Below are 13,304 nucleotides of genomic sequence, written 5' to 3' on the forward strand. Positions count from 1 at the left end.
ATGACCACAAGATAATGATGCGTGGCCCAAAGATAATAATGCATGGGCACAAGATAAAACATATGACCACAAGATAATGATGCGTGGCCCAAAGATAATAATGCATGGCCAAGAGATAATAATCAGCCGGTTCGGATGTTATCAGTCTATTAAATGGACATTATTACCTGTTATCAGTCCCATAGAATGGCTTCAGACTGTCCCGACAGTGCCCCCTAGTGGGTTACCTGTGCCATATACATTGGAATGCAACAATCTGCTACCGCAGAGTCCGATCTACTTTATCGTAGCCCATGTCATTTTCTCTAAAATTAACTTTAGTGCCTCATACTAACCAGCTGACAGTCTGAAGCCATTCTATGGGACTGATAACGGCTAATAACGTCCATTTAATGGACTGATAACATCCGAAGCGGGTGTAATAATGAGTGTCCACAAGACAACAATGTGTGGACACAAGAGAAATAACACAACCACAAGATAATAATGTGTAACCACGAGATAATGAATGTTCACAAAATAATAATGTGTGGACAATACAACTTATGTGACCACAAGGTGATAACACATGGCCCCAAGATAATAACTGGTGGCCACGAGATAATAATGAATGTTCACAAGACAACGATGTAAACAATACAATTTAAAAAAACGCTACCGCAAGATAATAAAGTGTAGGTCCGAGATAAGGTGTGGCCACATGATTATAATGCATGGTCACAAGATAATAAATAGTGGCTACGAAATAATGAATCTCCATAACATAATAATGAATTTTCACAAGACAACAATGTGTGGACACTATAAAAAAAATTACCGCAAGATAATAATGTGTGGGTCCGAGATGAGGCGTGGCCACATGATGATAATAATGCATGGTCACAAGATAACACATGGTTACAGGTTAATAATGCGTCGACACAAGATAATGCGTGACCACACATGTCCACAAGATAAAGTGTGAGCACCAGATAAATAACAAATGGGCATAATATAATAATGCATAGCCACAAGAGAAATAACACATGCTCACAGATAATAATGCATGAACACAAGAAAATATTTTCAACCAAAAGATAAGGACACAAGATAATTTGGGATCAGAATTTAACGCATGTCCACAAGAATAAGAGTGGACACAAGATAAAACATGTGACCATAGGATAATGTGCTAGCATGTGACCACTAGTGACCACAAGTTGACACATGCCAACAAGATAAAGTGTGGACACAAGAGAAATAACATGTGGCCACAAGATAATAATGTATGGACACATGTTAAAGCATGTTGACAAGAATAAGCGTGGACATGAGACAAATAACACTTGGTCACAATATAGTAATGTGTGGCCACACATGAAAATTAAATTCAGTGTGATGAGATCCGTATTTATTAATCCAACATGATAAAAATTAAAAAGCAACAGGAGATCTGAACAAACTTTAATTTGTGTAATCATTGACAGAACAGAAATAAAACGGAACTTGTTTAAGGAACTAAATCATTTTCAGTATAAAACACTGAACCTGTTGTTGGACCCGTTGGTTCTGATGGTTCGGATCTGGTCCACAGGCCCACACTGCTCCTGGAGAACTACCAGCCCTGGTTGGACCTGAAGGTTTTCTCCAAGGTGGACTCTTCAGTCACAGAGGTAGTCCAGCCGGATCAGTGTCAGTCTGTAAACGTCATCATGTGGTTCTGACCCGTGTTTCCTGCAGGTGTTTGAGCTGGTTCTGGAGAAGTTCGTGTTTCCCTGGTACCGGTGAGAAGAACCCACGAGACTCGGGTTTTCCTTCAGACCTGGAGAGCGGTCTCTAACCTGCGTGTGTTTTCAGGGAGATCACGGACGACGAGGCGTGTTTGGATGAAGTCAGGACCTCGTTTCGTTTCTTTGCCTCGGTGCTCGTCCGCCGAGCGCAGAAGGTTAGTCCCTCCCTCAGGTTCAAACAGGCCTTTGATCTTTGCTTTGATCTTTGCTTTGATCTCGGCTGATGTCTCTGCTCCGACCTGTTGGACAGGTGGACCTCACGGCTGTGTTTGCAGACAAAGTGATGAAGACGGTGATGAAGCACATTGAAATTATTTCGAAAGCTCGGACCAAAGGTAGGATGGCCTCCAGGAGGACGTGATGAGGACAAACCTCAGAAGGCATCAAGTTTCCAACAGATGTTTGTGTTTCTGCTTCAGTCGGGGTCGGGGACAGTTTGGAGCAGGTGGGTCTGCAGGAGTACGGCTCAGACCTTCATGTGGCCCTGCAGAGCCGCAGAGACGAGCTGCTCTACCTGAGGACCCTGACAGACCTGCTGTTCCCCCACCTCCTACCCCCTAAAGCCACTGACTGCAGGTACCCATCTGAGCCAGTCCCGGTTCTGGTCCAGGTCTCTGACTCTGTCTCTGGTCCAGGTCTCTGACTCTGTCTCTGGTCCAGGTCTCTTGACTCTGTCTCTGGTCCAGGTCTCTTGACTTTGTCTCTAGTCCAGGTTTCTGACTCTGTCTCTGGTCCAGGTCTTTGACTCTGTTCTGTCTCTAGTCCAGGTCTCTGACTCTGTCTTTGGTCCAGGTCTCTGATTCTGTTCTGTCTCTGGTTCAGGTCTTTGACTCTGTTCTGTCTCTGGTCCAGGTCTTTGACTCTGTTCTGTCTCTGGTCCAGGTCTCTGACTGTGTCTCTGGTCCAGGTCTCTGACTGTGTCTCTGGTCCAGGTCTCTGAATTTGTCTCTGGTCCATGTCTCTGACTCTGTTCTGTCTCTGGTCCAGGTCTCTGACTCTGTTCTGTCTCTGGTCCAGGTCTCTGAATTTGTCTCTGGTCCAGGTCTCTGAATTTGTCTCTGGTCCAGGTCTCTGACTCTGTCCTGTCTCTGGTCCAGGTCTCTGACTCTGTCTTTGGTCCAGGTCTCTGACTCTGTTCTGTCTCTGGTCCAGGTCTTTGACTTTGCTCTGTCTCTGGTCCAGGTCTCTGACTCTGTCTCTGGTCCAGGTCTCTGACCCTGTTCTGTCTCTGGTCCAGGTCTTTGACTCTGTTCTGTCTCAGGTCCAGGTCTCTGACTCTGTCTCTGGTCCAGGTCTCTGACTCTGTTTTGTTCCTGGTCCAGGTCTCTGGCTCTGCTGCTGCGGGAGGTGATGGCCGGGTCTGTCGTCCTTCCGACCATGGACTTCCTGGCTGACCCAGTAAGTCCACCCGAACCTTCAGAACCACCGTGTGTAGAACTGAAGAAACAGAACCGGTTCTAGTTTCAGGCAGTGAAACATTTCAAAAGTGGTCCACATGTCTTCAGTTCTAGCAGACAACATGTCAACAGCCAGAACCTTGCAGGTCCACTTGGGTCTGTGTCGGTACTGGTCCAGGTCCACATGGGTCTGTGTCAGTACTGGTCCAGGTCCAGTCTTAAAGTTCTTGTTTATCTCCTTGTTTCAGGATACTGTGAACCTGATGGTGCTTATATTCCTCGATGACACTCCGGTAAGTTGGACCGGCTCCAGAACCTTTTTGGACAGTTCTGGTTCTGACTGTTCTCTGCTGAGATGTTGAAATGTTCTGTTCCTGCAGCCTGAAGCAGCCACAGAACCTCCGTCTCCACTGGTTCCCTTTCTGCAGAGATACGCTAACGTCAGCAACAAGAAGCTGTCTGTGAGTACCAGACTGGTCCAGAACCACAGAGCTGCAGTTCTCACCTCCTGACCTGCTTCATGACTCAGTTTATGACTAGATAATGACTTGGTTTATGACCCGGTTTATGACTCGATTTATAAAGTGGTTTATAACCTGGTTTATGACTCGTATGACTAGATAATGACTCGGGTTATGACCTGGTTTATGACCTGGTTTTTGACTCAATTTAAGACTCAGTGTATGACTAGATAATGACTCGGTTTATGACTCAGTTTACAAGGTAGTTTTTGACTCAGTTTATGACCTGATTTAAGACTCTGTGTATGACTAGATAATGACTCGGTTTATAACCTGGTATATGACATGGTTTATGACTCGCGTCACAACCTGGTTTATGACCTGGTTTATAACTTGCTTTCTGACTCGGGTTACGACCTGGTTTATGACCTGGTTTATAACTTGATTTATGACTCGGGTTACGACCTGGTTTATGACCTGGTTTATAACTCGCTTTATGACTCGCGTCACAACCTGGTTTATGACCTGGTTTATAACTCACTTTATGACTCGGGTTATGACCTGGTTTATAACTTGATTTATGACTTGAGTTACGACCTGGTTTATGACCTGGTTTATAACTTGCTTTATGACTCGGTTGACGAGGTGGTTTTTGACTCAGTTTATGAACTGATTAAAGACTGTGTATGACTAGATAATGACTCGGTTTATGACTCAGTTTACAAGGTAGTTTTTGACTCAGTTTATGAACTGATTTAAGACTCTGTGTATGACTCGATAATGAATCGGTTTATGACCAGGTTTTTTGACTCGGTTTATGACTTGGTTTAAGACTCTGTGTATGACCTGGTTTATGACTCGCGTTGCAACCTGGTTTATGACTCTGGTTATGACCTGGTTTGTGACTCGGGTTATGACCTCGTTTATGACTCGAGTTATGACCTGGTTTATGGCTCGAGTTATGAGCAAGTTTATGACAACTCAGGTTATGACGAGTTATGACCTGGTTTTTGATGACTCGGGTTATGACTCGGGTTACGACCTGGTTTATGACTCAAGTTATGACCTGGTTTATGACTCGGGTTACGACCTGGTTTATGACTCGGGTTACGACCTGGTTTATGACTCAGGTTACAACCTGGTTTATGACTCGGATTATAACCTGGTTTATGACTTGGGTTATGACTCAAGTTATGACCTGGTTTATGACTCGAGTTATGACCTGGTTTATGACTCGGGTTACGACCTGGTTTATGACTCAGGTTACAACCTGGTTTATGACTGGAGTTATGAGCAAGTTTATGACAACTCGGGTTATGACGAGTTATGACCTGGTTTTTGATGACTCAGGTTATGACTCGGGTTACGACCTGGTTTATGACTCAAGTTATGACCTGGTATATGACTCGGGTTACGACCTGGTTTGTGACTCTGGTTACGACCTGGTTTGTGACTCGGGTTACAACCTGGTTTATGACTCGGATTACAACCTGGTTTATGACTCGCGTTACAACCTGGTTTATGACTCAGGTTACAACCTGGTTTATGACTCGCGTTATGACCTGGTTTATGACTCGGGTTACGACCTGGCTTACCTGCAGGTGCTGAAGCTGGAGCTGAAGGAGATCCGGGAGCAGCAGGACCTTCTGTTCCGCTTCATTAACTTCCTGAAACAGGAAGGAGCCGTTCACGTCCTGCAGTTCTGCCTCGCCGCAGGTAAGACCACCACCCAACCCGGACCCGGTCCCTTAGTGTCCCTGATTCCCTGGTCTTATCCGAGTCCCGCCTTCTTCTAGAGGAGTTCAACGATAAGATTCTGAGTCCAGAACTGAGCGACTCGGAGCTGCAGCGCCTTCATGGTGACGTGGTCCACATCTACCAGACCTACTGCCTGGAGGAGAGCCTGGACAAGATCCGCTTCGAGTCCTTCATCGTGGAGGAGCTCAGGAACAGTGAGTCGACCTCCGCTGCAGGACCAGGTTTCATCTGGTCCACATTGAGTCTTTGTTAGCAAAATATTTCATGAACCACCAGACAAGCTTTAAAGTTTTAACCCATTTCAAGATGGCAGAAAAAACTTTACTGAGTTCCTGGATTATTTTATCTTTAAACTCTGATCTGAGTTTAATTAAAGGACCAATATTACGTGTTTCTCAGGCATATATTTAAATTCTATACCATAATAAAATAACTGTCCCTTTCAGTTGTTATTAAAATTTAGTTTTTATGTTTAAATAGAAAATAAACTTGACTTCTCATCATATCTGTTTCTAAACACCTTGAAATTTTACCTTTTTAAAAACCTCCTTCGGATCCGGTCACGCCCATTTCAGAACGTCATCACAAGCTGTGTTTCCATTGACCATGAAAATGTGCAAATTAGAATTTCGAAAATAAATTTGCTCAGTGGAAACATGTTAATTTCGGGAAAAAAAAACTACGTTTTTCAACAAAATGTTTTTGCGCTAGGATGAGGTGATTTTTCGGCCGTATCGAAATATGTGTTTTTCGCAAAACTGCAATGGAAACACTTTTTTTTCGCATAATGGGAGTCACGTGATCAACAACCGGCTGTTTCTACTGGTGAAAAAGACGATGATGAAGAAGATAACAGGAAGTAGAAGTAGTAGTAATATCACAGAATTAGTACAAAATAGTAAACTCACCGCCTACAATTTCCCAAAAACACAGCATACGTAGCCGCTCCCAAGTATAAGGGGCTTGTCTCTGGAAAGCCTCGATAAAAGACGCCGACGTCTCCTCTGATGATGAGCGCTAGTGTCGCGGTAGCAACATGCTATGTGTTTACATCCATTGCCGCCATGTTTGTAATGACTCATCGCGAGAACAAACATATTCACACGTGACTTTAATAGCATTTCTTACTTAATGAAAACACCGCAGTTGTGAAACTGTTTTTCGACATTAACAGAATATTGACAAAGTTTTGCGCACATTTGCGATGGAAACGCAGCTACAGTCGCTTCTCTGCTGTCTACAACCTGGATCGTCGTAGCAGACTTTGTTGTAATGATAATAAAAAAAGCAGCAACATTATACAAGATGGGTTTTGGAAAACTGCATCTCAGGATACATATGAACCTTACTGTCGGACCGGAAATACGTTTTCTAAAGAACCGGAGAAATTACAGAGAGGACGTTTCAGCTGGTACGATTGTTTAAGTCGCTCACATTACATACACACACATACCAATCGTAATAAGAAATCTACAAATTACTAATCTTAACATATAGACCAAACAACTTGTGAACAAAACAATGTGAGTTGGGTGGGGGGTGGGGAGGGGGGGAGGGGGGAGCTCAGCAGACATGGTTTTAACCAGGTGTTTGCTAGTTGTTGCAGCCTGCAGGAGTCGCGGGGCGGGCCATGGGGGATGGGGAGGTGTGCTCTGTGATGAGGAAGCTCGGCTTGGAGACACAGCCCAGAGGAGGAGCTGATCCCAAAAGGAGGTTCTAGTCCCAACCAGTGGTTTTTGCTACCCTGCCTGGCTGCCTCAGGACACTACAGGATTTCTCAAACATGCATGAATGAGTCAAAGTAGGACTCAGGGCATGTTTTTGATGAGAGGATAACATTATGATACAAAACTCAAAAAAGTAGATTTTACATGAAATAGACCCTTTAATTATTAAACCAAAGATCAGAAATTAATCTATTATTATTATAATACATCAACCTGAAGAAGAAAAACTTCTATTGATTTTTTTAACTTCTCTGTTGGTCTCTGTCTCTAACGGTCTCTGCTGGTCTCTGTCTCTAACAGTCTCTGTTGGTCTCTGTCTCTAACGGTCTCTGCTGGTCTCTGTCTCTGTTGGTCTCTGTCTCTAACGGTCTCTGTTGGTCTCTGTCTCTAACGGTCTCTGTTGGTCTCTGTCTGTAACAGTCTCTGTTGGTCTCTGTCTCTAACAGTCTCTGTCTCTAACGGTCTCTGTTGGTCTCTGTCTCTAACAGTCTCTGTCTCTAACGGTCTCTGTTGGTCTCTGGCTCTAACAGTCTCTGTCTCTAACGGTCTCTGTTGGTCTCTGTCTGTAACGGTCTCTGTTGGTCTCTGGCTCTAACGGTCTCTGTCGCTAACAGTCTCTGCTGGTCTCTGTCTCTAACAGTCTCTGCTGGTCTTTCAGTCTCTAAAGGTCCTTACATGGAGGTGGTGAAGCTCCAGAAGATGCCGTGTCTCTTTGAGGCCTACGAGCACGTTCTGTCTCTGCTGGAGAACGTCTTCACTCCCATGTTCTGCCACAGTGACGAGGTCAGGACCTGAAGGTCTGGGATCTGCTGAGTCTTTCTTCTGCAGTCTGACTCAGTCTCTCCTCTTCTTCTCAGTACTTCAGATACCTGCTGAAAGGAGCAGAATCTCCTGCAAGAAACTCCAGAATCAGCAGGTCTGTCTCAAATGACCCAAAACTCTCCTGTCTTCATTCATCTTTCTTTGATTTCAGAACCAGCTCCGGTCTGGAAGACAACATGTAAAACCTGGTTCTGTTTAATGGACCTTAACTCCACCCGGTTCTGTTCACTAACCCTAACTTCATGTCTGAATATAAAAAGCGTGAAAAGCTGCAAGAGTTAACTGTTAAATCTAATTGTCTCTGATTGTCTCCGCTTGTCTCAGGAACCCGTCCAAACGAGGCGAGACATTTGGAATCAGCAGAATCGGCAGTAAAATCAAAGGTGTGTTCAGGAGCACCACCATGGAGGGCGCCATGCTGCCACCCAGCGCCGCCAACGACATCGATGACGACATGGTGAGCGGTCGTCTGGACCGGAACGGGTTCTGTCCTTCAGGAGACGTTCTGCCCGTGGGAACTTTCTGTTGGTTGGGATTTTCTGTTGGTTGGGACATTCTCTTTGTTGGGACGTTCTGTTTGTTAAAACATTCTGTTTGTTGGGACGTTATGTTTGTTGGGATGTTGGGACGTTCTGCCCATGGGGACGTTCTGTTGGTTGGGATGTTCTGTTTGTTGAAACATTCTGTTTGTTGGGATGTTCTGTTTGTTGGGATGTTCTGTTTGTTGGGACGTTCTGTTCGTTGGGACGTTCTGTTTGTTGGGATGTTCTGTTTGTTGGGACGTTCTGTTTGTTGGGACGTTCTGTTTGTTGGGACGTTCTGTTTGTTGGGACGTTCGTTCTGTTTGTTGGGACGTTCTGTTCGTTGGGACGTTCTGTTTATTGGAACATTCTGTTTGCTGGGACGTTCTGCCTGTGGGGATGTTCTGTTTGTTGGGACGTTCTGTTCATTAGAACATTCTGTTTTTTCGGATGTTCTGACTGTGGGGACATTCTGTTTATTGGGACGTTCTGACCGTGTGGACATTCTGTTTATTGGGACGTTCTGTTTGTTGGGACGTTCTGCCCCTGGGGATGATCTGTTTGTTGGGATGTTCTGTTTGTTGGGACGTTCTGCCTGTGGGGACGTTCTGTTCCTTGGAATGTTCTATTTGTTGGGACGTTCTGTTTATTGGGATGTTCTGTTCGTTGGGACGTTCTGTTTATTAGAGCGTTCTGTTTTTTGGGACGTTCTGACCGTGGGGACGTTCTGTTTATTGGGACGTTCTGCCTGTGGGGACGTTCTGTTCCTTTGAACGTTCTATTTGTTGGGACGTTTTGTTCGTTGGGACGTTCTGCCTGTGGGGACGTTCTGTTTGTAGGGACGTTCTATTGGTTGGGATGTTCTGTTTGTTGAAACATTCTGTTCGTTGGGATGTTCTGTTTTTTGGGACATTCTGCCTCTTGGGACGTTCTGCCTGTGGGGACGTTCTGTTTGTTGGGACGTTCTGCCTTTGGGGACGTTCTGCCTGTGGGGACGTTCTGTTTGTTGGGACGTTCTGTTTGTTGGGACGTTCTGTTTGTTGGGATGTTCTGCCCATGGGGACGTTCTGCCCATGGGGACATTCTGCCTGTGGGGACGTTCTGCCCGTTAGGACGTTCTGCCTGTTGGGACGTTCTGCCTGTTGGGATGTTCTTCCTGTGGGGACGTTCTTCCTGAGGGGACGTTCTGCCTGTTGGGACGTTCTGCCTGAGGGGACGTTCTGCCTGAGGGGACGTTCTGCCTGAGGGGACGTTCTGCCTGTTGGGACGTTCTGCCTGTTGGGACGTTCTGCCTGTGGGGACGTTCTGCCTGTGGGGACGTTCTGCCTGTGGGGACGTTCTGCCTGTGAGAACGCTCTGTTTGTTGGGACGTTCTGCCCTTGGGGACGTTCTGCCTGAGGGGACGTTCTGCCTGTTGGGACGTTCTGCCTGTTGGGACGTTCTTCCTGTTGAGACGTTCTGCCTGTGGGGACGTTCTTCCTATGGGGACGTTCTTCCTGTTGGGACGTTTTGCCCTTGGGGACGATGTTCTGCCTGTGAGAACGCTCTGTTTGTTGGGACGTTCTGCCCTTGGGGACGATGTTCTGCCTGTTGGGACGTTCTGCCTGTTGGGACGTTCTGCCTGTTGGGACGTTCTTCCTGTTGGGACGTTCTTCCTGTGGGGACGATGTTCTGCCTGTGGGGACATTCTGCCTGTTGGGACGTTCTGACCATCAGGACGCTCTGACTGTGGTTCTGTCTCATGGCAGGTGGAGGAGGCCATGATGGTCTTGGAGGACGACTGTGTCCCCGAGCCGAGCAGCGCGCTGGTGAAGCAGAGGAACCTGCAGGCGTGGAGCGTCTCCATCCCGTCCATCAGCTTCAGCGAGGACGTGGTTAAGAGGGAGAAGATCCCGGTCTTCTCCTTGGAGGTGGAGCGTAATGACAGGAAGAACAGTGAGCAGCTGCTTCCTCTCAGCTCAGTCACAGTTGACCCAGACACTCTAACATCTGTCCCTCCTCTCCATCAGTGGGTCATGAAACTGAGCGGTGGCTGATTGACAGGAGGTACCTGGAGTTCTACGTTCTGGAGTCCAGACTCACTGAGTTCCACGGTAAAAATAAACCTGGAATTAAAAAACAAAGTGTTTTATTTATAACTTATCTAATGTTTAATTTTTGTATTTTCAGGCACGTTTGCAGACGCACAGCTTCCATCCAAAAGAATTATTGGACCAAGAAATTATGAGTTCCTGGAATCAAAGCGAGAAGAATTTCAGGAATATTTACAGGTCTTTGATCCTCAGCTGCAGAAAGACTTTTATATCTGACATCACTGATTTCTGAAACGAGACATCAGTCGTACCGACAGTTGAACTACACATGTAATGGATCAGTTCTGGGTTCAGGGATCGGTTCTGGTTTCAGGGATCAGTTCAGGGTTCAGATTTCAGTTCTTGGATCAGTTCTAGGATCAGTTCTGGTTTCAGGGATAACTTCTGGGTTCAGATTTCAGTTCTAGGTTCAGTGTTCAGTGCAGGGTTCAGTTCTGGGTTCAGTGTTCAGTGCAGGGTTCAGTTCTGGGATCAGTGTTCAGTTCAGGGTTCAAGTTCTGGCATCAGTTCTAGGTTCAGAGTTCAGTTCTGGGTTCAGGGTTCAGTTCAGGGTTCAATTCTGGGTTCAGTGTTCAGTGCAGGGTTCAGTTCTAGGTTCAGGGTTCAGTTCTGGGTTCAGTTCTGGGTTGTGGGTTCTGTCTGATGATGGACCTGCTGTTTGTGTGCAGAGGCTCCTGCTCCACCCGGAGCTCAGTAACAGTCAGCTGTTGGCCGACTTCCTGTCTCCAAACAGCGTGGAGTCTCAGTTCCTGGACAAGATGCTGCCGGACGTCAACCTGGGTTTGTATCTTCATCAGAACTCATCTTCATCAGTTAAACCATCCAGCTGACAAAAACTTTTACCCACAAACGAAAATAGTTTAAATCTAAAAATGTTCCTCAAGGTTGTATTTTAGGATCCTTCATGTTTTACTGTAATGATTTATATCAAGTTTAAAGATGTTTAAATGCAGACGATGCTCTTATATTTATATCTTTTAGATTTGAGGAATCATTTAACAAAGTTTTTTCTTTTTCAGGTAAAATTTTCAAGTCTGTTCCAGGGAAACTGATGAAAGAGGTGAGTTCACAAAACCAGGTGGAGAATCACATTCCTGACCCTGTCCCCGACTGGACCCTGATTGTTCGAGTTGTGGAAATGATGGCGTGGTTCTGTTTTTGCAGAAAGGACAGAACCTGGAGCCGTTCATCCAGTCCTTCTTCAACTCATGCGAGTCGCCCCGACCCAAACCGAGCCGAGAACTCACCATCCTCAGCCCGTCTGCAGAGAACAACAAGAAGGTAAACAGGTTCCAGAAAAAACTGGGTCCAAACCAACAGATCCAAAACACGGTTTTAAAAAATCTTCAGTTTCATATTTTTACATCTTGAAGTCTGAAATTTTTGGGCCGACGGTTCAAATGAAAATAAAACGGAATTCATCATTTGTCAGTTTATAAACTCAGATTTTATTCACATGGTGCCAGAGGAGAACAGTTCTGTTCCTGTTCAGACTGTTCCACCTGTAAAATTCTCAGGATAGGCTCCACCCCCTCACGTCTGCTGACAGCTGTCTGGTTTGTGTCCTGCAGCTGTCCAACGGCCTGTTCAGGAACAACGCCAACATGTCCGCCGGCCTGGACAGGAAACACAAGTCCAACAGCTTCCTGGAGCCGATGAGCGTGGACGGCTTGTACGACTGCATGATGTATGTTGGTGAGTCGCCGCTGTCCTCTGCAGGGACATTGTCCCCGCTGTCCTCTGCAGGGACACTGTCCCCGCTTTCCTCTGCAGGGACAGGACACAGAAGCACCACATTAAAATCCATCAGACAGCAGAAAAACTCAGTTGATTTAATCTGAGACAAACTCACCAGGAAACAGATGATTTACAGTTTAACCAGCAGTGGGCGCCGCTGCACCAAGAGTCGACCCATCAGGTCCAAACATCACGGGTCTGTGTGGTCCCCCAGGTCGGGTCGTGTTCCAGGTACCGGACTGGCTACACCACATCCTGTCTGCCGGGCGGATCCTCTTCAAGAACACGTTCGAGGCCTACATGGATCAGTACATGCGGTCCAAGCTGGAGGCGGTCCTGCAGGAGCACCGCCTGGTGTCGCTCATCACGCAGCTCCGAGGTTTTTACACTTCCTGTTCCCATAAACCCGACTTCAGCAGAACCCGGGTCAGAACTTTAACGTATCAGATGGACAGTCGTGATGTCAGGAAACAAAACTATTTGCTGTTGATTTATACAATTGTTAAATCCACTGAAACAATGTTTTAATCACTCTAGCTTTTAGCTTGTCTTTTGCTTCTTGTAGCTTTTAACAAATGTTTGTCTTTTTTTAGCCTTTAGCACGTTTTTTTTAGCTTTTAGCACATGTTTATCTTTTTTTTAGCTTTTAGCACATGTTTATCTTTTTTAGCTTTTAGCACGTTTATTTTCTTTTAGTCTTTAGCACATTTTCAACTGCTTTTAGCCTTTAGCACATGTTTATCATCTTTTAGCCTTTAGCACATGTTTATCTTTTTATTAGCCTTTAGCACATGTTAATATTTTTTAGACTTTAGCTCGTGTTTCTTTTTTTAGCTTTTAGCACATTTATCTTCTTTTAGCTTTTAGCACATTTATCTTCTTTTAGCCTTTAGCACATTTATCTTCTTTTAGCTTTTAGCACATGTTTATCTTCTTTTAGCTTTTAGCACATGTTTATCTTCTTTTAGCTTTTAGCACATGTTTATCTTCTTTTAGCTTTTAGCACATGTTTATCTTCT

General features: G+C 45.4%; 1 protein-coding gene across 1 annotated transcript in view; it reads left to right on the forward strand.

Moving 5' to 3' along the window:
* Positions 1-1,567: 1,567 nt before the first annotated feature.
* The window catches only part of LOC106524221 (sorting nexin-14), a gene marked incomplete at its 5' end in the record, with an annotated part of 13,642 nt that continues 1,905 nt past the window's right edge, over positions 1,568-13,304 (forward strand). The window contains 21 exon segments of the mRNA XM_014017945.1: positions 1,568-1,652; positions 1,720-1,763; positions 1,837-1,924; positions 2,020-2,104; positions 2,189-2,345; positions 3,092-3,167; positions 3,415-3,459; positions 3,547-3,627; positions 5,229-5,343; positions 5,424-5,579; positions 7,771-7,895; positions 7,970-8,028; positions 8,259-8,391; positions 10,204-10,390; positions 10,465-10,548; positions 10,625-10,725; positions 11,217-11,328; positions 11,568-11,608; positions 11,713-11,829; positions 12,120-12,243; positions 12,500-12,664. Coding sequence (XP_013873399.1) covers positions 1,568-1,652; positions 1,720-1,763; positions 1,837-1,924; positions 2,020-2,104; positions 2,189-2,345; positions 3,092-3,167; positions 3,415-3,459; positions 3,547-3,627; positions 5,229-5,343; positions 5,424-5,579; positions 7,771-7,895; positions 7,970-8,028; positions 8,259-8,391; positions 10,204-10,390; positions 10,465-10,548; positions 10,625-10,725; positions 11,217-11,328; positions 11,568-11,608; positions 11,713-11,829; positions 12,120-12,243; positions 12,500-12,664 — 2,180 coding nt within the window.

The sequence above is a fragment of the Austrofundulus limnaeus genome, unplaced genomic scaffold (genome assembly GCF_001266775.1).
Source record: "Austrofundulus limnaeus strain Quisiro unplaced genomic scaffold, Austrofundulus_limnaeus-1.0 Scaffold179, whole genome shotgun sequence".
Taxonomy (NCBI): domain Eukaryota; kingdom Metazoa; phylum Chordata; class Actinopteri; order Cyprinodontiformes; family Rivulidae; genus Austrofundulus; species Austrofundulus limnaeus.